General features: G+C 43.5%; 1 protein-coding gene across 1 annotated transcript; it reads right to left on the bottom strand.

Moving 5' to 3' along the window:
• Nucleotides 1–320: 320 nt before the first annotated feature.
• LOC139542131 (Krueppel-like factor 15) lies at nucleotides 321–15,241 on the bottom strand. Its single transcript, XM_071347200.1, has 3 exons — nucleotides 15,051–15,241; nucleotides 11,662–12,937; nucleotides 321–5,031 (listed from the first exon to the last, which is right to left on the bottom strand). The coding sequence occupies exons 2-3, from the start codon at nucleotides 12,849–12,851 to the stop codon at nucleotides 4,863–4,865; spliced, it is 1,359 nt and encodes a 452-aa protein (XP_071203301.1). The 5' UTR covers nucleotides 12,852–12,937; nucleotides 15,051–15,241; the 3' UTR covers nucleotides 321–4,862.
• Between the last annotated feature and the right edge of the window lie 10,181 nt (nucleotides 15,242–25,422).

Here is a 25,422-nt window from a genome sequence, read left to right as displayed (position 1 = left end):
AGAAAATTGCCATAAAGAGTAGAACCAGCTCACCTGCTCACTCTATGATTTATTAGATGTAAAAAAAATATATATAATTTTTTTTTTTTTAGAAGGAATAGTTTCACCATATTAAAATTTGATTTCAGTTCACATAACAGGGTTTACCTTATAATGAAGTACAGATGTAAATGAATCCCTAATCACATGGAATAAATACTAATCTTCAGAAATGACTTTGTTAAAGCAACAAAATAATTTGGGATTTACAATGATGGTGAAATTTGGGAGAAATGTTGGGATTAAGTGGGTTAAAACATTCCAAGAAGTGACACAGGGTAGACGGAGGGACAGATTTATTGAATTCTCCATGTGGTCTATATTAAAGGTCACTTCGTTTAATATAACATGCTTTTAAAATTCAATATTGGTGCATAATTTCTACATAAAATATCAAAGGATGCAAAAGGCACCCAGAGGTCTCCTACGCCTCAGATCAACACAGTGGTGTCTGAACATCAAGCAGAATGACAACACTTCCTTTGTATAGCCTGAAGACAGGAACAGGGCTGAAGATACTAGGCCTGAAATCAGAATGGCCCCCAAACAGATGTCTTGAATTAAGTCCTCCTGCATCCCAGAATGCCTCTAAACCATAGCGGCTCATAAATCAATGTGGGCTACATAAATAACAGCATCATATAGTCAGGCGTGCTCTCTCTGTTTATACAGAATGACTCAGCAAATGTGTGGCTGGCAAACATGCCTGCAGTGAGACCCATCCAGCCTCCCATTAAAGAAGTAGTTAAATGCACATAGGGACAAGGAGAGAGAGCATGAGAGAGTGGGAGAAAACGAGTGAGTGCTCCATGAATGCTTGCCATATGGTGTACATCTTATTCTGGCATTCCTCGAGTTTTCCAGCTTAATAAAGTTTCTTGTTTAGCTTTACAAAAATGTTTTTCCAACCAACTCACTCGGAAGCAAGGGTATCAAACAAACCTGAAAACAAAAGCTTATTTGAGAAACCAAACGGTCCACTGGAGAGACACATGGCCATAAAGGGTAATAAAAGCATATCACTGTACCCTTGTGTTGTTTGACTGTTTTCCCCCTGTTGGTAGTGTAATAGCAGATTATGATGAATGCTACAGATAAAGAGTAGGCGTCACAGTGATAGAAAGCAGGGAGTCATGCAAAAATGGAATGACAACAACGGACCTTGCATCAATGACCACGGATTATTTTTGGACAACAAAGCTCTAACTAGGCCAAATATGGGAAAAAGCATAACTACTTTATGTTTTGGGTTTGGTTTATTTGTAAATGCATCTTAACGTAGAACAAAGAAAAATATATGATATCTATATAATATATCATTAATTGTCATTATGTACACTTCTTTACATGTTTTGCACTAGAAATGTACACAATCCCAGAAATGATAAGAATAATATTTCTGTTTCTTTTAGATGCATATCTAGCGACAGTATATACATACATTCATGGGTTAAAATAACACCGTTTAAAAAAAAAAGCCTTTCAAATTGAATGGGAGGAATGCATCCCTATAAGCATACTGTTCTCCCTATACCTCGTAGGTTCAGAAGTTGATAATACATAAAAAACATGCCATCATAGACAGTGCAGTTTTTGCAGAGGGAAAAGAAAACACAAATACTGTGTTTATAATGGTTTTTCGTCCCCCCCCCCCCCTACCTAAGCCAATCACGTGTCAGCTGCAGGCAAGGAGGGTGACTACGGCCACGTGCATTGGAGAGATTTCTATGACCATTTCCTGTCACGTGTTCAAGAGTAAAGTAACTCATAAATAGCACCATGCAATTCCAGTTCTTATCCACCACATTCAATCCCTCAGGAGCCTTGGCTTACTTAGCACTGCTATCAATTTGAAGTAGAAGTCACTGTTGGAAGGCTATAGGTTTGTTCCAGTACCAGGTGTTGATGACACGAGGCAGACCATTGTGTTGATATTGAGGAGACAGTGAACTCAGGCTAGTGAAGCTAGAATCCCTAAAAAACATAGTTCAACTGTTTTACTGAAAACATTGATTACACTGACATTGATTTCATGGATTGGGTCCTTCATTGCTCCTACACCAGCATTGTATGGAACTGTACATTGATCGAGTGTCACTGACACTGACATACACACATATGTTCTGATTGACATGCTCATATTCGTGTACAGTATAGAAGATGGCAGACATTCAATGCTCATGTGCTTTGGAGATTTTGTACAGCCACCAACTAAGTGCTAGAATTATGTTCAAACAGATCCTCTGTACTCAGTTGAGATATTGGCCCCAAAGGACATATGGTGCCTTCGGAAAGTATTCAGACCCCTTGACTTTTTCCACATTTTGTTACGTTATTCGAAAAAGGATAAAAATATTTTCCCCCTCAATCTACACACAATACCCCATAATGACAAAGCAAAACCATGTTAATAAAACATTTAAAAACTGAAATATTACATTTACATAAGTATTCAGACCCTTTACTCAGTACTTTGTTAAAGCACCTTTGGCAGCGATTACAGCCTCGAGTGTTCTTGTATGATGCTACAAGAATGGCATACCTGTCTTTGGGGAGGTTCTCCCATTCTTCTCTGCAGATTCTATCAAGCTCTGTCAGGCCGGATTGGGAGCATTGCTGCACAGGTATTTACAGGTCTCTCCAGATATGTTCAATCAGGTTCAAGTCCAGGCTCTAGCTGGGCCACTCAAGGACATTCAGAGACTTGTCCCAAAGCCACTCCTGTGTTGTTTTGGCTGTGTGCTTAGGGTCGCTGTCCTGTTGGAAAGTAAACCTTAGCCCCCAGTCTGAGGTCCTGAGCGCTCTGGAGCAGGTTTTCATCAAGGATCTCTGTACTTTGCGCTGTTCATCTTTGCCTTGATCCTGACTAGTCTCCCAGTCCCTGAAACTGAAAAACACCCCCACAGCATGATTCTGCCACAACCATGCTTCACCGTAGTGATGGTGCCAGGTTTCCTCCAGACGTGACGCTTGACTTTCATGCCAAAGAGTTCAATCTTGGTTTCATCAGACCAGAGAACCTGGTTTCTCATGGTCTGAGAGTCTTTAGGTGCCTTTTGGCAAACTCCTAGTGGGCTGTCATGTGCCTTTTACTGAGGAGTGGCATCCATCTGGCCTCTCATAAAGGCCTGATTGGTAGAGTGCTGCAGAGATGGTTGTCCTTCTGGAAGGTTCTCCCATCCCCACAGAGGAACTCTAGAGCTTTATCAGAGTGAATATCATGTTCTTGGTCACCTCCCTGACCAAGGCCCTTCTCCCCTGATTGCTCAGTTTGGCCAGGTGGCCAGCTCTAGGAAGAGTCTTGGTGGCTCCAAACTTCTTCCATATAAGAATGATGAAGGCCACTCTGTTCTTGGGGACCTTCAATGCTGCAGAAATGTTGGGGTATCCTTCCCCAGATCTGTGCCTCGACACAATCCTGTCTCGGAGCTCTACGGACAATTCCTTCGACCTCATGGCTTGGTTTTTGCTCTGACGTTCACTGTCAACTGTGGGACCTTATATAGACAAGTGTGTGCCTTTCAAAATCATGTCCAATCAATTGAATTTACCACAGGTGGACTCTAATCAAGTTGTAGAATAATTTCAAGGATGATCAATGGAAACAGGATGCACCTGAGCTCAATTGTGAGTCTCATAGCAAAGGGTCAGAATACTTAAGTAAATAAGGTATTTCTGTATTTCTACATTTGCAAAAATGTCTAAAAACCTGTTTTCGCTTCGCCATTATGGGGTATTGTGTGTGTGTAGATTGCTGAGGATTTTTATTTATTTAATCAATTTTAGAATAAGGCTGTAATGTAACAAAATGTGGAAAAAGATCAGGGGGTCTGAATACTTTCCAAAGGCACTGCATTGTTACAAGGCCAGACACGTGGATGACATTATGATATTCAAATAGCATGAGCTTCAAGAGTCACGGACATAACACACATTCAACTAAATAAAAAATAACATCTCCTCCAGCTAACGTATACAAATATACAAAAAGAAAACATACATTTATTCAGTACTGATCAAAAGGCCAGTCGGTTCACATATAAACAACGCACCATAAAACAATGTGCGCATTTCCTTTTTGTTGCACCTCGTTGTACGGCAGTTGGCTGTTCACTGTTAGCTGTTAGCTGATCCACATGCCTTTTACCTGGCACGAGTCATCATAGTGCTCCTGTAATGAAAATAGGAGACAGCATCCTCCACATTTTGCCAGTAGCTTATAATGGCATGATCCTGATAATGATCAGTAGTTCAACATGAACATTTGAGTATTAATATAAATGTTTTGGTTTAAAGAACTACGTAGTAAAAGTTTAAAACTCCCTTGGCGATGAGAAGAAGGAATGTTGATGCATTAATTATAGGCAGGTACATCAACAACAATTAATTCAAACCTCAGTGTAAAAATACTTTGCATAACAAAACTTCTTTTCGATTCTCAAATGTTATCTTTAAAATTTGACAAGACCCCCAAAATGAAAGAAAAGCTATTTACAAGACGTAATACACCTGTGAAGATGTCATGTCAAGTAAGAGTTTTTGTTTTGTATCACCCAATAAATTATCACAGGACCACCAACGTGCGTCACACAATCTTGCACAAACACACACACATAAACAAACAAAACATTCAAACACTCTCTCTCTTAACCGTTGTTTGAACGTTCAGTCCCACTGTCCCCTCTGCTACATGCCCTCTCCCACATTCATTCCTCCAACTCTCTCTCTCACACAAATATCCTCTCCTTGTCTCTCTGTGTCCCCTGGCGTGGCCTCAGTCTAGCAGGATATGGGGGGGGGGGGGGGGGGGGGGGTCAGCAGGGTCAGTTTGCGGAGCGCACAGTCCTGCTGCTTCGTGGAAAGCGGTGGACTTTGATGTGTTTGGACAGGTGATCGCTGCGGGCAAACTTCTTCTCGCAAACAGGGCACTGGTAAGGCTTCACTCCAGAATGGGAGCGCCGGTGTCTGGAGAGTTCGTCTGACCTCGAGAACCTGAGAGACAGACAGACCAAGAGCACAAAAGACATGAGTCCTATATCAGTGCAACTGCTTGCCATAACACCCCAAGATAAAAAAAAAGCCCCCTCTCTCTGTCTGACTACACCAGAACACAACACAGGATAAAGGATCTTTCCAACACTCTTCAAAAAAAGAGTTTTACCCATATTATAGCTCTACCCATATTTGGGTTTAACACATCTTCACAGAAAAGTCAAACAGATCTGTTTTTGGTCTTCACTCTAATCCCTGGGTAAAGGGTTAACTCATTACTCATGACAGACTCTCTCTCTCTCTGTGTGTGTGTGTGTGTGTGTGTGCGTGCGTTGAGGCTGTTTAATCTGGAACAGGGGATTGATTTCCTAACACATCGCGAGCATGCCCTTTTCCCAGGAAGGTGTTAATTCCCAATGGTAACATACTGATTAAAGAGATTTTAAGTAATTCCTAGACATTCATTCCATTGACATTGACCATGAACCATGTTGCAACTGTGCTATTGAGATTAAATAAAAGGATCCCTGCAAGATACGTGGTAATATGGCTACATACACACATGGAATAGTAGGTGCTACACATACTGTATATAACATGGTAGTAAAATGGTTACGTATGACTAGGCTACATTAGCAACAGAGGATCGCCTGTATGGGCCTGTATGGGCAGAAGTAAGTCTAAAACAAATACTGTATGCCACTATATGTAAACTAGATAAGTGGTTCTGGGCATGAAGACCGTGAGGTACATTTTTCTTACATTAGGAAACCTCATTGTAATACTATTATATTACTTATGTACTATACGTTATGCGTCAATACCCTCTATACCCCAAAGCTGATATTGTTCTATAACTCCTTCATGTTGAGACATGATTCAGACAGTTCATTCAGTTGTCTTTGACCGAAACTCAGCCTCACCTTGTCCTCTAAGATAATAAGCCTTACCTTTAGGACTGTAACTGAAGGGGCCAAAAAAGGGACCCAACAAACTATCTCTTCCTGGATTTTGATATGAAGTATTTCCCTGTAGGAAACTGTAAGGCTATTTTATATACAAGTCAATAGTTTGAACACACCGACTCATTCAAGGTTATTATTATTATTTTTTACTAAAGTGTCAAACAAATCAAAATATTTTTTAGATTCTTCAAAGTAGCCACCCTTTGCCTTGATGACAGCTTTGCAAACTCTTGGCATTCTCTCAACCAGCTTCACCTGGAATGCTTTTCCAACAGTCTTAAAGGAGTTCCCACATATGCTGAGCACTTGTTGGCTGCTTCTCCTTCACTCTGCGGTCCAACTCATCCCAAACCATCTCAATTGGGTTGAGGTCTGGTGATTGTGGAGGCCAGCCCATCTGATGCAGCACTCCATCACTCTCCTTCTTGGTCAAATAGCTCTTACACAGCCTGGAGGTGTGTTGGGTCATTGTCCTGTTGATAAACAAATGATAGTCCCACTAAGCGCAAACCAGATGGGATGGTGTATCGCTGCAGAATGCTGTGGTAGCCATGCACATTAAATGTGCCTTGAATTCTAAATACATCACTGACAGTGTCACCAGCAAAGCACGCCCACACCATCACACCTCCTCCTCCATGCTTCACGGTGGGAAAACCACATGCGGAGATCATCTGTTCACCTACTCTGCGTCTCACAAAGACACGGCGGTTGGAACCAAAAATCTCAAATTTGGACTCATCAGACCAAAGGACAGATTTCCACCGGTCTAATGTCCATTGCTCATCTTTCTAGGCCCAAGCAAGTATTTTCTTCTTATTGGTGTCCTTTAGTAGTGGTTTCTTTGCAGCAATTCGACTATGAAGGCCTGATTCACCCAGTCTCCTCTGAATAGTTGATGTTGAGATGTGTCTTTTACTTGAACTCTGTGAAGCATTTATTTGGGCTGCAATTTCTGAGGCTGGTAACTCTAATGAACTTATTCTCTGCAGCAGAGGTAACTCTGGGTATTCCATTCCTGTGGAGGTCCTCTTGAGAGACAGTTTCATCATAGCGCTTGATGGTTTATGCGACTGCACTTGAAGAAACTTTAAAAGTTCTTGAAGTTTTCCGTATTGACTGACCTTCATGTCTTAAAGTAATGATGGACTGTCGTTTCTCTTTGCTTATTTGAGCTGTTCTTGACATAATACGGACTTGGTCTTTTACCAAATAGGGCTTTCTTCTGTATACCAACCCTACCTTGTAAAATCACAACTGATTGTCTCAAATGCATAAGAAGGAAAGAAATTCCACAAATTCACTTTTAATAAGGCACACCTGTTAACTGAAATGCATTCCAGGTGACTACCACATGATGCTGTTTTAGAGTACGCTAAGAGTGTGCAAAGCTGTCATCAAGGCAAACGGTGGCTACTTTGAAGAATCTCCAATATAAAATACATTTTGGTTTGTTTAACACTTTTTGGTTACTATATGATTCCATATGTGTTATTTCATAGTTTTGATGTCTTCACTATTATTCTACAATGGAGAAAATTGTAAAAATAAAGAAAAACCCTGGAATGAGTAGGTGTGTCCAAACTTTTGACTGGTACTGTAACTGCTATATGAAACTATGTTATATAAGCAGTGGTTTGGAGGTGATGGAGGTTGGGCTTATGACAGTAAGGCTGCTTGTGGAGCTCCTGTGGGGCAGGGTGGGACACCCAGGCATGGGGAGGGGAGCCATGATTCCCATCACCTCCACAGCTCAGTTAGGCTACACTCTGGCTCTGTTCGAGCTTGTCCCTGATCTCAGCCCTGTAGCATACAGTAATTACTGATAAGAGCTGGCAAAGGCCAAAAGGAGGGGACTTACTGTGGTGAATTACAAGAACTACCAGTAAATGTGTCCTAAACTCTTTCCTGTAAACATAATGTACAAACACACTCATGAATGAACACAGATTCCAGTCCACAGTGAGGGACAGTGTTACTCCAGCCACCCTTGTCATAGACTGTTCTCTCTGCTACCGCACGGACGGCAAGCGATAACGGAGCGCCAAGTCTAGCTCAAAGATGTTCCTAAATAACTTCTACCCCCAAGCCATAAGACTCCTGAACAGCTAATCAAATGGCTACCCAGACTATTTGCATCTTTAATAATTTGTTATTCTTATCTCTTACTTTTTTTAGGTATTTTCTTAAAACTGCATTGTTGGTTAAGGGCTTGTAACATGTGACAAATAAAACTTGATTTGATTTGTTACAGTGACTCATGTAAGTCCACGGGGAGGGACAGTGTTACTGTAACTCATGTAAGTCCACAGGGAGGGACAGTGTTACTGTAACTCATGTAAGTCCACAGGGAGGAACAGTGTTACTGTAACTCATGTAAGTCCACAGGGAGGAACAGTTTTACAGTGACTCATGTAAGTCCACAGGGAGGAACAGTTTTACAGTGACTCATGTAAGTCCACAGGGAGGAACAGTTTTACAGTGACTCATGTAAGTCCACAGGGAGGAACAGTTTTACAGTGACTCATGTAAGTCCACAGGGAGGAACAGTTTTACAGTGACTCATGTAAGTCCACAGGGAGGGACAGTTTTACAGTGACTCATGTAAGTCCACAGGGAGGAACAGTTTTACAGTGACTCATGTAAGTCCACAGGGAGGAACAGTTTTACAGTGACTCATGTAAGTCCACAGGGAGGAACAGTTTTACAGTGACTCATGTAAGTCCACAGGGAGGAACAGTTTTACAGTGACTCATGTAAGTCCACAGGGAGGAACAGTTTTACAGTGACTCATGTAAGTCCACAGGGAGGAACAGTGTTACTGTAACTCATGTAAGTCCACAGGGAGGGACAGTGTTACTGTAACTCATGTAAGTCCACAGGGAGGGACAGGGTTACTGTAACTCATGTAAGTCCACAGGGAGGGACAGTGTTACTGTAACTCATGTAAGTCCACAGGGAGGAACAGTTTTACAGTGACTCATGTAAGTCCACAGGGAGGAACAGTTTTACAGTGACTCATGTAAGTCCACAGGGAGGAACAGTTTTACAGTGACTCATGTAAGTCCACAGGGAGGAACAGTTTTACAGTGACTCATGTAAGTCCACAGGGAGGAACAGTTTTACAGTGACTCATGTAAGTCCACAGGGAGGAACAGTTTTACAGTGACTCATGTAAGTCCACAGGGAGGGACAGTGTTACTGTAACTCATGTAAGTCCACAGGGAGGGACAGGGTTACTGTAACTCATGTAAGTCCACAGGGAGGGACAGTGTTACTGTAACTCATGTAAGTCCACAGGGAGGGACAGTGTTACTGTAACTCATGTAAGTCCACAGGGAGGGACAGTGTTACTGTAACTCATGTAAGTCCACAGGGAGGGACAGTGTTACTGTAACTCATGTAAGTCCACAGGGAGGGACAGTGTTACTGTAACTCATGTAAGTCCACAGGGAGGGACAGTGTTACTGTAACTCATGTAAGTCCACAGGGAGGGACAGTGTTACTGTAACTCATGTAAGTCCACAGGGAGGGACAGTGTTACTGTAACTCATGTAAGTCCACAGGGAGGGACAGTGTTACTGTAACTCAGTGCATGCGTATGAAGGCTCCTCAATTTTGCTAAACGATAACAACTTCAGCCAACTACATAAGAAGTTCCAATTGCACACAACTATCCAGCTCTTGGGACCTTCATTAAGCTACAATTACAGAATCCCGTACGCAGCAACCCCAAAGCACTTTAGTTCAAAATTTGAAGAATGGACACTAAGGAACACTATATTCATATCTTATTTTTTTTTTAACTTTTTACTGTAAGTTGAACCGGGTACAAAAACAAGACAAACCCTTTTTTCAGAGCGTCATGGTGTTTTCACAATAAACGGTTTGGGTTCAAACACACTGTCCACTAGTAACCCCATACCAATGTTCCCCTGCAACTCTGTACCGACGTGAAAGTGTGAGTACAACAGCTTAAATGTGTTTGTGCCTGTCTATGCTTGCCTGCATGCATGTACAGTATATATTTTGTGTGTGATAAAATGCAAAAAGGATCCACAGCTTTATAGTACATGTGTCATTTGGTTTTATGGACATGAAGAGAATCAGAGGAATGTCAAAAACACTTTCTTTCATTTCAACACAAGTCACTCAAATTGCAGATGGCTGGAGGGGCATATTTCCCAAGCTCCCTTCCATTTCCTGACCAGGACGGCGTAAGGAGGACGGTTCCCTCAGACAGAGAGCAGCCTCTGAAGGCCACACTGTGCCCTGTGGGAGGTGTGTGGATACAACAGGCCCAGGGCAGTCCTGTCCCAGGGCAGACTGCTGAGCACTGTCAATCTTATCAGACTGGAGAACCAGCTATTGTTTAGTGTTTAGTTGTGCAACTGTGTCAGGTGAAGAGGTTAGGGAGATGGATTTAAGACCAAAGGGCTGCAAGTTCATGGTCCATACAATAGGTTGAACTTTGGCTGTTGAAGAATTAACTGGATGTTGGATTTCCTATTTGTGGGATTACATATCTGGCTGGTGAATGAATGATATGCAGGTTGATGTTTATTGTCATGAGTCTTGTCCTGGTGGTCCTGAGTGATTTCCTCTTAGTTAGGCTAGCTGCCATGTCAAAATTGGCTATATTGTGAAAATTCATGAAAACAAAAATGGGTGTTTTGGTCTTAATTTAAGGTTACGCATTAGGGTTAGCAGGGTGGTTACGGTTAGGGTTAAGGTTTGGTTTAAAATCTAATTTGATAACTTTGTGGCTGTGCCAGCTAGTGACCACTCTGCAGAGCTGCCTCCAGAACAAGATTCATGACGAAAAACACTAAACTGCGAATAATATGGGACAAATGCATGCTTTATGCTTGCTGAGTGAGTGGAAACAAAGAAACGTGCTTAAAACTCCTTTGGCGAATATTAGGTTATGGATTATAATCTAATTAGTATGCCAGAAAGTCAGTCAAAGTGCTGCTTGCTACCAAAACTTTTATATCTTGATTCTGCAAGTGTGCAACAGAGTGCAGATAGAGAGCAAACAGAGAGACAGCTACTGTAGAGGGAGCAAAGTCTGCCCGCACTTCAAAGGCCTTAATCTAATCTCAAACTCTGCAATAGAAGAAAACACACCGATATGGAGACAACGACAGAGCATGAGAAGAGAACAAATTATATATGGATTTTATATGAGGGAAACTAATCATTTTAGTTCTTCATCATATCCAATCAAAATGGCGTAAATCTTAATGATATTTTCTCGGAAAATTCAGCTCTGTGTTTTGCAAAACAGCTGCAGGGATTGACTTTGAATGGAATCATATTTCTCTCTGGTAATCAGCCAGCAAAGGAAGTTGATAACCATGTTAACTTCTGTGAAGAATTGACTCATCTCAGATAATACAACCACAGTCAACAGAGATGGTTGCATACTCTGTTGCCTCTGCAACTAAAACATGGACTGGTGTCCCTAAACTGTCATTCCTGGATGGACCATCACAATTGATAGCTGAACATCAACCCTGCTGCACTAACTGTCACTCCTGGACTTCACTTTGAACACACAGTGCATATAGTCACATGAATAACCCCACACAGGGTATACCTATGAGCTCCACCTGTGAAGTCTGACTCTAACCCAACCTATAACGTGCTTGAACCCACTCACCTCCATCCACAGCCAGGCCAGGTGCAGGCAAAGGGCTTCTCCCCCGTGTGCCTCCTCAGGTGGGCCTTCAGGTGACTGCTCTTAGTGTACATCTTGGCACATCCAGGGAAAGTGCACTTATGCATTTTTATAAGGTCTGCTACCGAGCTCTTCTGGAACTTCTGTCCTCCCACCAGGATCCCTGCAGCCTGGCCACCTGCAAGCCCACCCTCCCCGGGACCCAGGGGCTTGGCGGCTATGGGTACGGGTGCGATGCGCACAAATTTGGAAGATGTGCCATTGAGATTAGCTGGGGACATCAGCTGGGGCACCAGGGCAAAAGTCTGGCCCTGGATGTTGACCAGGAGCTGGGCGATTTTGATGTCTGAGGTGGGCTGGGTGGTCTGCTGTGATACTGGTGTTGGTATCGCACCTGGGATTGGCTCTTGCTTAATCTGGATTGGTTGAATCTGCAGGATGACAGACGGCACACCGAACCCCTCTACTGATGCTGGTGTCCCAGCACTGTCTTCCTGTTTAATCCCACTACAAACGTTGGAGTCTGTTATCGGGGATGTTGGTGTGTGTTTGGTCTCTGTGGTGAGGTCAGTAGCACCGGCAACAGGTACTGTTTGGTCTGAGTGCGCTAGCCCAGGCACTGACCCTGTCACCTGACTGTTTACATCCAACATCCCACCCTCGCAAGCCTCATTCTTCAACGCCACCACCTCCATATTCTCCTCCAGGAACTCCTCTATCTCCTCCAGGGTGGGCTGAAACAGCAGCCCTATGTGATCATCCAGGTCCGCTGGGAACTCAGGGAATTCAAAGCACTCCTCTTTAGTTGGTGGAGACAGGCGGTCCCTCTTTGACTCCCATGCTAGACCCATGGGGAGGATGGGTGGTACTGAGGGGGATAGAGAGGGAGTAACTACACGTCTCAGTGTGGCCTGGGAGAGCAGGAAGTCCAGGAGACCGTCCTGGCTCTCTCCACTGCTGCTGCTGCTGCCGTAGCTGGAACCTAGGACCTGGGACTCAGGGCTGGAGCAGGAGCGAGCGCTGGACGAGTCACTCAGGTCATCCTCTGAGAACGGGGAGGACAGCGCCTGGTAGACACCCGTGTCTGTCACCATGTCCGATGCGTGATGGTCTGCCGGAGAGTTGGCGTAATACATGAAGGTCTCCTCGCCCATCGGCAAGTGATCCACCATTCCTGACCTGAGCCAGTCACAGCTCTGCTAGCTCCCCTCTGGTTTATACTAGTTATAAGTGTATGATTCAGTTTCTCCTCTTCTCCCTAGAACAGAGGAATAGATGTCCATCATGTGTGCAAAATGGCATGGCAATGGAGAAAATTACAAGAAAGAGAGATCATGTTATCCTCCGCTAACAACAATAACTCAAGAGTCATAAGGATAGTTATATAGCACTTCTATAACACTCCCTCTTGCACGAGCCTGCCTGGGGGTTTAGAACAGCTTTTCCCAACTCCAGTCCTCCAGTACCCCTAACAGCACACATTTTTGTTGTAGCCCAAGACAAGCACACCTGATTCAACTTGTCAGCTAATCATCAAGCCCTCAATGATCTGAATCTGGTGAGTTTGTCCAGGGCTAAAACAAGCATGTGTGTTGATGGGGGTACTTGAGGAGCTGTGAACAACTGGTTTAGACAGTAAATATCAGCTGGCCTGCTGGGGGTTAATGAGTTCTTATTAAACCTCCGCTTGGGCATGGAGCAATGCCACTGAACTTTATTATTATTATTTTTTTATGAGTTGTTTTGCATGTCAGGAGTGTCCTTATAGCCGTTCCCATTTAAAGAGTATGTTTCCACTTCACTTTCACATGTGGTCGTAAACCAAGGTCGAAAATAGATGACTACCACAATTGTCAAAGCTTTTCTTCTAGATATACAGGTAACTGACAAAATAAAGGAAACACCAACATAAAGTGTCTTAGCATTGGGCCACCATGAGCCAGAACAGCTTCAATGCACCTTGGCATGGTGGTGGAAAACTCTGTCTTGGCGCCGCTCCAGAATCTCCAATAAGTGTTTAATTGGGTTGAGATCTTGTGACTGAGACAGCCATAGCATATGGTTTACATAGTTTCAATGCTCAACAAACCATTCAGTGACCACTCGTGCTCTGTGGATGGGGGAATAGCCATGGTAGCCAAAATAATGGCCCAAATAATAGCCTTCCCAGCATTTTCATAGATGAACCCAAGCATGATGGGATGTTAATTGCATAATTAAGTCAGGGACCACACTTGTGTGGAAGCACCTGCTTTCAATATAATTTGTATCCCTCATTTACTCAAGTGTTTCCATTATTTTTGGCAGTTACCTGTGTATCATTGCAATACTAGCCTAGTGTAATAGTAGGCCTAGTCTAATTCCCATAAGTTACTACAGGGCAGCCAACAGCTGCTGTCAACTTAACTTGTCGGCTTCAAATAATAGGCTTGCTTAAACCACACATTTCAGTGCATTTTATCATCAAGTGATGGGCAACTTATATTTCCACTATTCATTCAATAAGATTATTATATATGATAAGTGAGGATTTACATGGTGTATTTTATCTTCCAAGTAATATCCGCTTGGTATGTTCCTTGGGCAAATGTAAGAAAACTTGTCTGTAAAATCTAAGAGCTTTTGTTGGCAATGATTCTCTGCCATTGGCTTTAATCATTATTAAAACGTAACTGTATTACACTGTACTAAATGTGGATGCTTAAAACTAGTTGAGCGCCCCCTTCCGTAGGCCTAGAGCCTTCAGTGATTTGACCGATAATAACCTGCACATCATAAAAACGTTGACAGCGTTGACTTGGCTACAACCAATACTTTGAATGGATTGGGCTGGGTGCAATTAACTTCTGTCATACTAGTAGCCTATTTGAATAAACCAAAAACATTATTTAAAAATACGTAGCAGATAAAATGGTAACAACTAGACAACTATGGTGTAGGCAATGTTAAAGAGATGTACATTGTAGGCCTAACCACATTGATAACATGTGACAGTCTCCCTCATTCCCTTTCTGTGAGAAACTTTTTTCTAGTTGAATGCAATAACCTATGCATCTAAAATATAGCCTATCCAAAGTAGTGCCATTTTGATGCGCATATCCACGGTGAAAAATATGTCCTTACACTATACAGCGCACAGTATGTCTACATACTCAGCATAAGCCTGTACATTCGACGTAGCAGTTTCCCCCTACTGTGTGCGCCCCATAGGCAGAAAGCATGGAGCACCATGCGTCCTCTCGACATAAACATGTTGTAATGTCCAGTGCAGCGATGGCCGAGGGAGCGCACCAGAGGACGCACGCACCAATGCGTTTTCTACCATCACTTCCCATGTTAAACACTATTTAAGGCATCAATTATGCACTTACCTTTATGTATCGAGAGAATTTTTGTCCTTTCACCAAGTCTTAGTAAGAGATCACTTCTCCGGTGACGAGATGACGTCAATAGTCAATAGGGTTGTGGATAACCCCTTGAGAGGAGCTTCTCATCGCAATGCAGAGCGGTAGAGCTGGAGCTACGATCTACTGTGGTAGTAGTACACAGTTACATGATTGGTGCTGTGTGGCTTATAAGTAAAATAAGGGGTTGGCAGTTGGTTTATGAAGGCTCGTCTGCTCTGCTCTTACTATTGGTTGACAACGCTTGGAGGCTGGGCTCCAAATTTGTCGTCAATAAACTCTCTACAGACAGACTCTGACCACGTTCACATCAACAGTTTTTATGCTAGTAAAGTCATACGGTATATATATAAAAATAACACGACAGCTATGATGGAAACAGGAAGTTTCGGTACAATAATATAAATGCCGACAGATAATTAGTTTGTTCGACAGGTGGGACCTTTTTGTGTGGGTAAAATTAATTCAAGTTTAAGTTTACTTCGATACAATTGTTTTTAAATGCATATTTGCGCATAAAGCGTTTCCACCGCCATTTCTCGCAAATATTGATTTAATAACCATTGTATCAAAGTAAAGTTGGAGTCACGCGATGATATGGTGTGTGTTCCTCCCACTACGACTCGTGAAACCATGCAGTTTATTAGGCTACATATTAAATAAATGATGATGATGAACTTCACAAGGTGGTGAAAGTGCACGGTGATCTTGATGCTCCTTTCCAATACATTATTCTGATGACATGATGATCGATGGTTGACTGCCGTTTGACAAATAAAAATATTCTCGCTCTTATCCATAATAATTTCATCACGTAGACTAGCCTACCTGCACAGCCTACGGGTACTGTATCTGCGAGCCGTTGGCTATAGCGCACGTGCCAAGACCAGAGTAGACACAATTACTATTTAATGCAACAGTTTTTGTGAAAAAACTATTGGTTGAGTTGAAAATGCATGGAAATATATTGAACTTTAGATTTTTATTAGGTACATAAACACTTAAATGAAGTAAATGTTGTGTACACTAGGTCATCACGTACTCTATCAATCAATCACATTGATGTATAAAGCCCTTTTTACATCAGCACATGTCACAAAGTGCTTATACAGAAACCCAGTTTAATGGTGGCTAGGAAAAACTCCTTAGAATGGCAGGAACCTAGGTAGAAACCTAGAGAGGAACCAGGCTCTGAGGGGTGGCCAGTCCTCTTCTGGCTGTGCCGGGTGGAGATTTTATTATATATTATTATATATTATATTATATATATGAGTACATGGCCATTAAGGCCATTGATGACAGGCAGGGTCAAATAATAATCACAGTGGTTGTAGAGGGTGCAACTGGTCAGCACCTGATTATTTATCTGCAACAAGTCAATTTGCCAGAAACACACCCCTGGTTGGAAAATGCTCATATTCTTTATGCGGATTCTAGAATCTGTTGCCAATTGGATGGAAACGTAGCTACTGCAATTAAATTACTGCCCTCTCATCATCCTGCAGCTAAAACGCAATAGAGACTGTTGGAAAGTTTTATGCAATTATAGGGAATACCACATAGAAATCGATTTAATTATAAGAACATGTGTGTTTGTATCTAAAATTGATTGTGCTCCATAAAATATATGTAATCTAGCAGATCTGGTCATGGGCAATTTGTACACTGCAATAAAAAATAAAAAAATACAACCACAAATGTAGCTGTTTCAAATAATTTATTATTAGGTAACCAGTTCCACAGCCTTTTTTTTGGTAAGGTGCCCAAATATAATTTTTGCATACATTTTCTCATGGTGGAGCTAAATTTGGGTGAAAAGTTGCATAAACTAAGTTGAGTAAACTAATATTCCGTTGAAACAACTAGATTTGTTTTTACATTGTACATTTTAAAGTGCCTCCTGACTGCTCCTTGAGGTCAGTGCCACATCTATGGCATAGTCCAAAAGTATAATGAAAGAGTATAAGGCAGGCTCCACAGTGGCCGGTCTATATTTCCCATACAGATTAGATCTCTCCTGATTAGTTAACCAGCTAATGGTATCTTCAGGGAGCACAAGATTACACATGGGTGATTACCGAATAACATGGGAGTAAAAGTCTCACACTGGTCGTTCTTTCTCCCACTAAATAAATTGTTTTGGACTGGTTAAGGGACATGTTGTTTCAATAGCCTACTTACAGATCCCTGCACATTAGCTTATTGATTACATAAGAAATAACATAGCAATTGCATGATGGACTTAGTACATTTGAAATGGTAATCTTCTCTCTAGACAGGATTACTCTAATCTATTCTATATGTACGCCCTACATGTAAAGAAAGATCTACCATGTTGGTTGGATGTAAATAGAATATTGGCATATTGTGTATAGAATAAAGGCAGACAGGACAATAAAGCTTAGTGCTGGATACTGGGGACATGTTTACTGTCCATAAATGCATTGTCCAGCGCAACGCCAGCCCTTAAAGGGGGTTGGTGTGGTAATAGACAAGCCTGGTCCCCCATCACTCCAGTCCCAACAGGAACTTAAACCTGTAGTGGCCAGGCCAGGCTGCGGTGTTGAGGTTTTTCTCCAAGCTTCGGAGTTAAGACAGGAGGAATTATTCTGGGAACTAGGGGGCAATTAGGGGAAGCGGGACACTTGACTTCACCGGCAGACAGATACTTCCGCCTACACAGAAGAGGATCTTTGCTGGATTGCTGTCAAGAGGTCCCACTCCCAACAAACAGTGTCAAATACAGTACTAAAACCTCTAGTTGAGAAAAAAAACACAACACAGCCCCTCCTGGCTCTCCCCTCTGCCCCCTATATCTAATGCACTTATTAGACAGCTTAGAGGGCTTTTGTTGCATTGGGCTGTCTCATCCTCTTTAATGGATTAGGCCCTCGCCTTTTGCCTACTTCCACACATGTTGGCGGGGATATATAGTGTATATATACATACACAAACCTGTGTTCACTTTTGCACCATTGGATTTGTGTAAATGTGTTATTGTAATTTAATGGATGAATGCATTTACTTCATGAATAGACATTTAAATGTTGTTTGTACAGTCTAAAAGGTGATTATTTTAGAGCACAATTATGCATGACATCAGAGTTGTATACCTAGACACACACACACACACACACACACACACACACACACACACACACACACACACACACACACACACACACACACACACACACACACACACACACACACACACACACACACACACACACACACACACACACACACACACACACACACAAAAGAGAGAGCAAGAAAGAGAGAGAGGGCGAGATAGAGAGAGAGACACAGATACAGAGACAGAGTGAGAGAGAGACAGAGAAAGAGAGAGAGAGAAAGGGAGACAGAGAGTGTGAGAGAGGGAGAGACCTGACCTATATCCTCTGGAGGCCATGACTGAACTGGAGCTCCAACCCCAAAGCCCCCCACTTTGTAGGATTGTTTGCTCTTTCTCTCCTTTCATTGGTATAACCCATAAAAATAGGAAAAGGTCATCACCTTCTCAAGGGCATGATCCCAATGTTGTGGTCAACAAATCTTAACAAATAAAAACAGTTGTTTCCCCTCAGTTCATAATTCAGGAAAATAACACGATTGGGGGCGATGTTTGTGATTTTAATTTCAAGGATGAAGGAGCAAAACACAGCTCCGGAAAACAGGAGAGAACAGAACCATGAGTAAACAAGCTAACTGCTATTGTAACGGTTGTCGTCGGTGGAAGGAGAGGACCAAAGCGCAGCGTGGTTAGTGTTCATCTTATTTAATAATAAACCAAAACTGAACACTTCAAATACAAAACAACAAAGTGAAAACCGAAACAGTTCTATCTGGTGCAGACACACAAAGACTGAAAACATAGAACCCACCCAACTCACGTCCTGACCAACACTAAAACAAAGAAAATACAAAAGAACTAGTGTCAGAACGTGACAGCTATGTTGGACTGCTGGAGAAAATCAACAATTGTGACTAGCAGGGACCTTTCTTGGGCAAACTGAATTCATTCACAAAACACATTATGTAGTTTATGAAAGTTAAATCAGGAAGGCTGGTTTGAATGCTCGTTTAACTTAATCCAGTAAGCATAATATAATTCTGAATAATTTCCTATTCTACGGGCATAGTGGGAATGAATACTAACGTATCATCCTCTGCATAGCATCTTGTTTCTTCTCCTCGTTCCTATTAGCCATGTGCGGAATGTCATTTACCTATTTACCATATAGCCTATAGGCACGGCACAATAATGCACATGTTCTTATATAACTAGGCAAGCCAGTTAAGAACAAATTCTTATTTATAAGGACGGCCTACCCCGGCCAAACCCTAACTCAGAAAACGCTGGGCCAATTGTGCGCCGCTCTATGGGACTCCCAATCATGGCCGGTTGTGATACAGCCTGGAATCGAACCAGGGTCTGTAGTTACGCCTAGGCTACAGTACATAAACAAATACATTAATAAAATGTTCTACATATAATATTCAGATACCATTTGCAACAGCAAGAGCTGGATAGGATAAGAATGTCAGTGTGTATAGGCTTTAGGCATAGGAATTCAGAATTCAGAACTAGAATTGCCATTTGAAATGAGGAAGGCAACCCAAAATTCGATTTTGTGGGCGACCGCAACACAAAACTGGGGGGAAATATTTCACATCAGGGATGGCTTGAGTGAATATTCAAATACATTATCATAGATAAAATAGAAAGTATAAAACCATACTGCCAACCATTATTTATTGAACTATAGCCTAACGTTCGACATGGTGTCACTGCCTTCAGGCCCAATTCTCATTCAACAGGTATCCAATATCCAACCTATTCATTGTAGACTACCTATTCATTGTAGACTACCCGACATGCTCATTGCCGTCTATCTGTTGCTGTCGGGTTAGCTCATGTAGCTCTACATCTTGATCAATTATGACAATCCTGCTATCCTGCTTTGGCTGATTGCCAAATCCGTAATAAAAAATGTGTCATTATCAATAGCCTACAGATAAGCCATTTTCTAAATAGTTATTTTTTTTAAAAAGCTAATATTCTTTATGGGAGAATAGCTACAACAATAACTTCACAAGGTAAGGTAAGCTATTGTTTGCAGTAAATTATTTGCATTTGGTTTACCTGGCAAGTTCAAGGACTGGATATACCAACATGGTGAACTCCCACGGATTCTCTGGCGCCTCCACATCACTTTGTAGTCCTTTAACCCCCACTATCTACAGAGACTAGCAGGACCTCTGACCCCTGGCAGTGACACCAAGCCTTCAGTCTCAGGTGGCCTCACATCCTAGTGCATTAGCGCCTATGGACAACTATCTCTATCTGGAATTCACCTGGCAACAATCAGTGTTCAGTACGGTTGTGTTCAGTATAGGTATGTTTATGCATGGTTATGGGTAGGGAAAGAGAGAAGTGTAGACAGTGAGGAGGAATCCCTTCAAACCAGCAGACAACATCTTCCTCCTGAGAAACAAGGAGAATGAACAGAGGAAGCTGGTAAAGAAGCCATGTTGTGTTGTCTTTAGTGTTTGACCATGCTCTGTTTGACTGTATTAGGGTTTGACTGCATTCATGATCCCTTTCCACTGTGGATGTGGACCTGACCATAAATATATATATATATACAGTATATATATATATTCTTTTTTTTTTTTATACCAAACTCTATTCCTCAGTGCCGTCTTTCAATATCTTTTAACATAACATACAAGGACGATGCTCATTTGTGTACTGAACCATAGGTGCGGCAGCAGACTCTGAAGGTCCATGAGAAGTGCATCTACAGTCCTGGGAGGATACAAGCCAAACGGGCTAACCTGAGGCAGGAGCTGCGGCAGGAGCTGAGGCAGGAGTTGAGGCAGGGGCAGGATGAGGTGCACCCACCTCCAGCAGAAAGGCTGTGTTTCCCCTTAAAAATGATCCAACATGGAGGAAAGATTCCATCCAGGGTGAGTGGCCATCAGGCCTTCCATGACCACTATGAGCGGCAGGTAGCCTAGCGGTTAAGAGTGTTGGGGCAGTAACCGAACGGTCGCTGGATCAAATCCCTGAGCCAACTAGGATACAAATTCTGCTGATGTGCCCTTGAGAAAGGCATTTAACCCTAATTGCTCTCTTAAGTCACTCTGGATAAGAGCGCCTGCTAAATGATGCTTCTCTGGGGCTTTTTTACTGTAGCCTCAGAGAGGTGAATCCTAACTTCACATTTTCACTGATTGTCCCGTTGACATTAATGCATGACTCAGTGAAAATTCCACTTGGAAGTGGAAGCTAGGATTCGCCCCAGAGAAATTGAGGATAAGTTAATAACTTTACAAGTTATTGAATATGACAGTTGACGAATAAGTAAATTATGTTTGCTCTGAATATGACAATTGACAAATAATGAAATTATGTTTGCTCTGTTGTTTTCCAAGACCAGGATTACAGTACTTAGCCACTGCTGTTTTCCAAGACCAGGATTACTTAATGATGTTTTCCAAGACAAGAGTATGTGTACATTAGTGGATTTGGCTATTTTAGCCACACCCGTTGCTGACAGTTGTATAAAATCAAGCGCACAGACATGCAATCACCATAGACAAACATTGTCAGTAGAATGGCCTTACTGAAGAGCTCAGTGACCTTCAACTTGGCACCGTCATAGGATGCCATCTTTCCAATAAGTCAGTTTGTCAGATTTCTGAGAGCTGCCCCGGTCAACTGTAAGTGTGGTGGTAGGCCACACAAGGTGGTAGGCCACACAAGCTCACAGAACGAGATCGCCGAGTGCTAAAGCACGTAGCGAGTAAAGATCGTCTGTCCTCGGTTGCAACACTCACTACAGAGTTCCAAACTGCCTCTGGAAGCAACGTCAGCACAATAACTGTTCATCAGGAGTGTCATGAAATTAGTTTCCATGGCCGAGCAGCCGCACACAAGCCTAAAAACACCATTCTCAATGCCAAGTGTCGGCTGGAGTGGTGTAAAGCTCGCCACCATTGGATTCTGTAGCAGTGGAAACGCTTTCCCTGGAGTGATGAATCACGCTTTATCATCTGGCAGTCCGACGGACAAATCTGGGTTTTGCGGATGCCAAGAGAACGCAACCTGCCCGAATGCATAGTGCCAACTGTAAAGTTTGGTGGAGGAGGAATAATGGTCTGGGGCTGTTTTTTTATACTTCTAGCTAGGCCCCTTAGTTCCAGTGAAGGGAAATCTTAATGCTACAGCATACAATGACATTCTAGACGGTTCTGTGCTTCCAACTTTGTGGCAACATTTGGGGGAGGCCCTTTCCTGTTTCTGCATGACAATGCCCCTGTGCACAATACGAGGTCCATACAGAAATGGTTTGTCGAGATCGGTGTGAAAGAACTTGGACTGGCCTGCATAAAGCCCTGACCTCAAGCCCATCAAACACCTTTGGGATGAATTGGAACGCAGACTGCGAGTCAGGCCTAATCGCCCAACATCAATGTTCAACCTCACTAATGTTCTTGTGGCTGAATGGAAGCAAGTCCCTGCAGCAATGTTCCAGCATATAGTGAAATCCTTCCAAGAATGGAGGCTGTTATAACAGCAAAGGGGGGGACCAACTCCATATTAATGCCCATTATTTTTGAATGAGATGTTTGACGAGCAGGTGTCCACATACACCACACGACCAAAAGTAAGCACTTACAGTTGACTGGGGCAGCTCTATCAGGGCAGAAATTTGATGAACTGACTTGTTGGAAAGGTGGAATCCTATGACGGTGCCACGTTGAAAGTCACTATGCTCTTCAGTAAGGCTATGCTTGTCACGCCCTGACTGTAGAGAGCTTTTTATGTCTCTATTTTGGTTTGGTCACGGTGTGATTTGGGTGGGCATTCTATGTTCCTTTTTCTATGTTTTGTATTTCTTTGTTTTGGCTGGGTATGGTTCTCAATCAGGGACAGCTGTCTATCGTTGTCTCTGATTGGGAACCATATTTAGGTAGCTTTTCCCCACCAATGCTTTGTGGGTAGTTGTTTTCTGTTTAGTGTTTTGCACCTGACAGGACTGTTTCGGTTTCGGTTATTCACTTTGTCATTTTTGTTTAGTGTTCAGTTTAAATAAAAAGTCATGAACACTTACCACGCTGCGCTTTGGTCCGATTCCTCTTCATCCGACGACGACACCCGTTACAATTCTACTGCCAATGTTTGTCTATGAGTCGTTATACACTCTATCGGCAGGACAGAACAGCAGGGTGGGGGGGTGGGGGCCTGTGCATTTAGGTAAACAACAGCTGGTGCACGATATCTAAGGAAGTCTCAAGGTTTTGCTCACCTGAGTATCTCATGATAAGCTGTAGACCACACTATCTACCTAGAGAGTTTATCTGTATTTTTCATAGCTGTCTACATACCACCACAGACTGATGCTGGCAAATAAAACCACACTCAATGAGCTGTACAGTCGTGGCCAAAAGTTTTGAGAATGACACAAATATTAATTTTCACACAGTTTGCTGCTTCAGTGTCTTTAGATATTTTTGTCAGATGTTACTATGGAATACTGAAGTGTTAATTACAAGCATTTCTGTAACGTCGTCTGTGTGTAGCTGGTGAGATGAGTCAGGCGCAGGACAGCAGACATGAGTAATAAAAGCACTTTTACTCAAAAATCGAAATATATACATGTTCACACAATACGGACCACAATACAACAAACAATCACTCACAAAAACCACGTGGGGAACAGAGGGTTAAATAATGAACAGGTAATTGTGGGATTGAAAACAGGTGTGTGAAACAAAGACAAAACAAATGGAAAATGAGAAGTGGATCGGCGGTAGCTAGAAAGCCGGTGACGTCGACTGCCGAACGCCGCCAGAACAAGGAGAGGGACCGATTTCGGTGGAAGTCGTGACAGTACCCCCCCTTGACGTGCGGCTCCAGCAGCGCGCCGACACCGACCTCGGGGACGACCCAGAGGACGAGGTGCAGGGCGATCCGGATGGAGACGGTGGAAATCCCGCAACAACGAAGGATCCAGGACATCCTCCACCGGCACCCAGCATCTCTCCTCCGGACCGTACCCCTCCCACGCCACGAAGTACTGAAGGCCCCTCGCCCGACGCCTCGAGTCCAGGATAGCTCGAACAGCATATGCCGGGGCCCCCTCGATGTCCAGAGGGGGCGGAGGAACCTCCCGCACCTCAGCTTCCTGGAGTGGACCAGCCACCACCGGCCTGAGGAGAGACACATGGAATGAGGAACTAATACAATAATCTGGGGGAAGCTGTAACCTGTAACATACCTTGTTCAGTCTCCTCAGGACTTTAAATGGCCCCACAAGCCGCGGACCCAGCTTCCGGCAGGGCAGGCAGAGGGGCAGGTTTCGGGTCGAGAGCCAGACCCGGTCCCCCGGTGCGAACACCATGGCCTCGCTGCGGTGGCGGACAGCACCCTCTTTTTGCCGCCTCACGGCCCGTTGTAGGTGCACATTGGCAGCGTCCCAGGTCTCCTCCGAGCACTTGAACCATTCGTCCACTGCTTCGATCTGGCTCTGATGCCACGGAGCCAGAACCGGCTGATAACCCAGTACGCACTGGAAAGGAGAGAGGTTAGTGGAGGAGTGGTGGAGCGGGTTTTGGGCCATCTCTGCCCAGGGGATGAACGCTGCCCACTCCGCCGGCCGGTCCTGGCAATATGACCACAGAAACCTACCCACATCCTGGTTGACTCTCTCTACCTGCCCGTTACTCTCGGGGTGAAAACCTGAGGTGAGGCTGCCCGAGACCCCCAGACGTTCCATGAACGCTCTCATCCTCGATCAGAGACTATGTCCTCAGGCACCGCGTAGTGCCGGAAGACATGTGTGAACAGGGCCTCCGCAGTCTGTAGAGCTGTAGGGAGACCGGGCAAAGGGAGGAGACGGCAGGACTTAGAAAACCGATCCACAACAACCAGGATCGTGGTGTTGCCCTGTGAGGGAGGAAGATCCGTAAGGAAGTCCACCGACAGATGCGACCACGGCCATTGTGGAACAGGTAGGGGTTGTAATTTCCCTCTGGGCAGGTGCCTGGGAGCCTTGCACTGGGCGCACACCGAGCAGGAGGAAACATGAACCCTCACGTCCTTGGCCAAGGTGGGCCACCAGTACTTCCCACTAAGGCAACGCACCATCCGCACGATGCCAGGATGACCAGAGGAGGGTGACGTATGGGCCCAATAGATCAAATGGTCGCGAACAGTAGACGGAACGTACAGGCGCCCAGCTGGACACTGGGGGGGAGTGGGCTCTGTGCGTAACGCCCGCTCGATGTCCGCGTCCAGTTCCCACACCACCGGTGCCACCAGGCA

This window comes from Salvelinus alpinus, chromosome 17 (assembly GCF_045679555.1).
Source record: "Salvelinus alpinus chromosome 17, SLU_Salpinus.1, whole genome shotgun sequence".
NCBI classification, from domain to species: Eukaryota; Metazoa; Chordata; class Actinopteri; order Salmoniformes; family Salmonidae; genus Salvelinus; species Salvelinus alpinus.
Note: the sequence above shows the minus strand (reverse complement) of the source record. Positions and strands in the feature narration are given on the sequence as shown.

Excerpts from the sequence above, each read along its gene's own strand:
- LOC139542131 (XM_071347200.1), bottom strand. The coding sequence starts at position 12,851 with ATGGTGGATCACTTGCCGATGGGCGAGGAGACCTTCATGTATTACGCC. Across the intron at positions 5,032-11,661 it reads TGGCCTGGCTGTGGATGGAG|GTTCTCGAGGTCAGACGAAC; the intron begins GTGAGTGGGTTC and ends TCTGTCTCTCAG.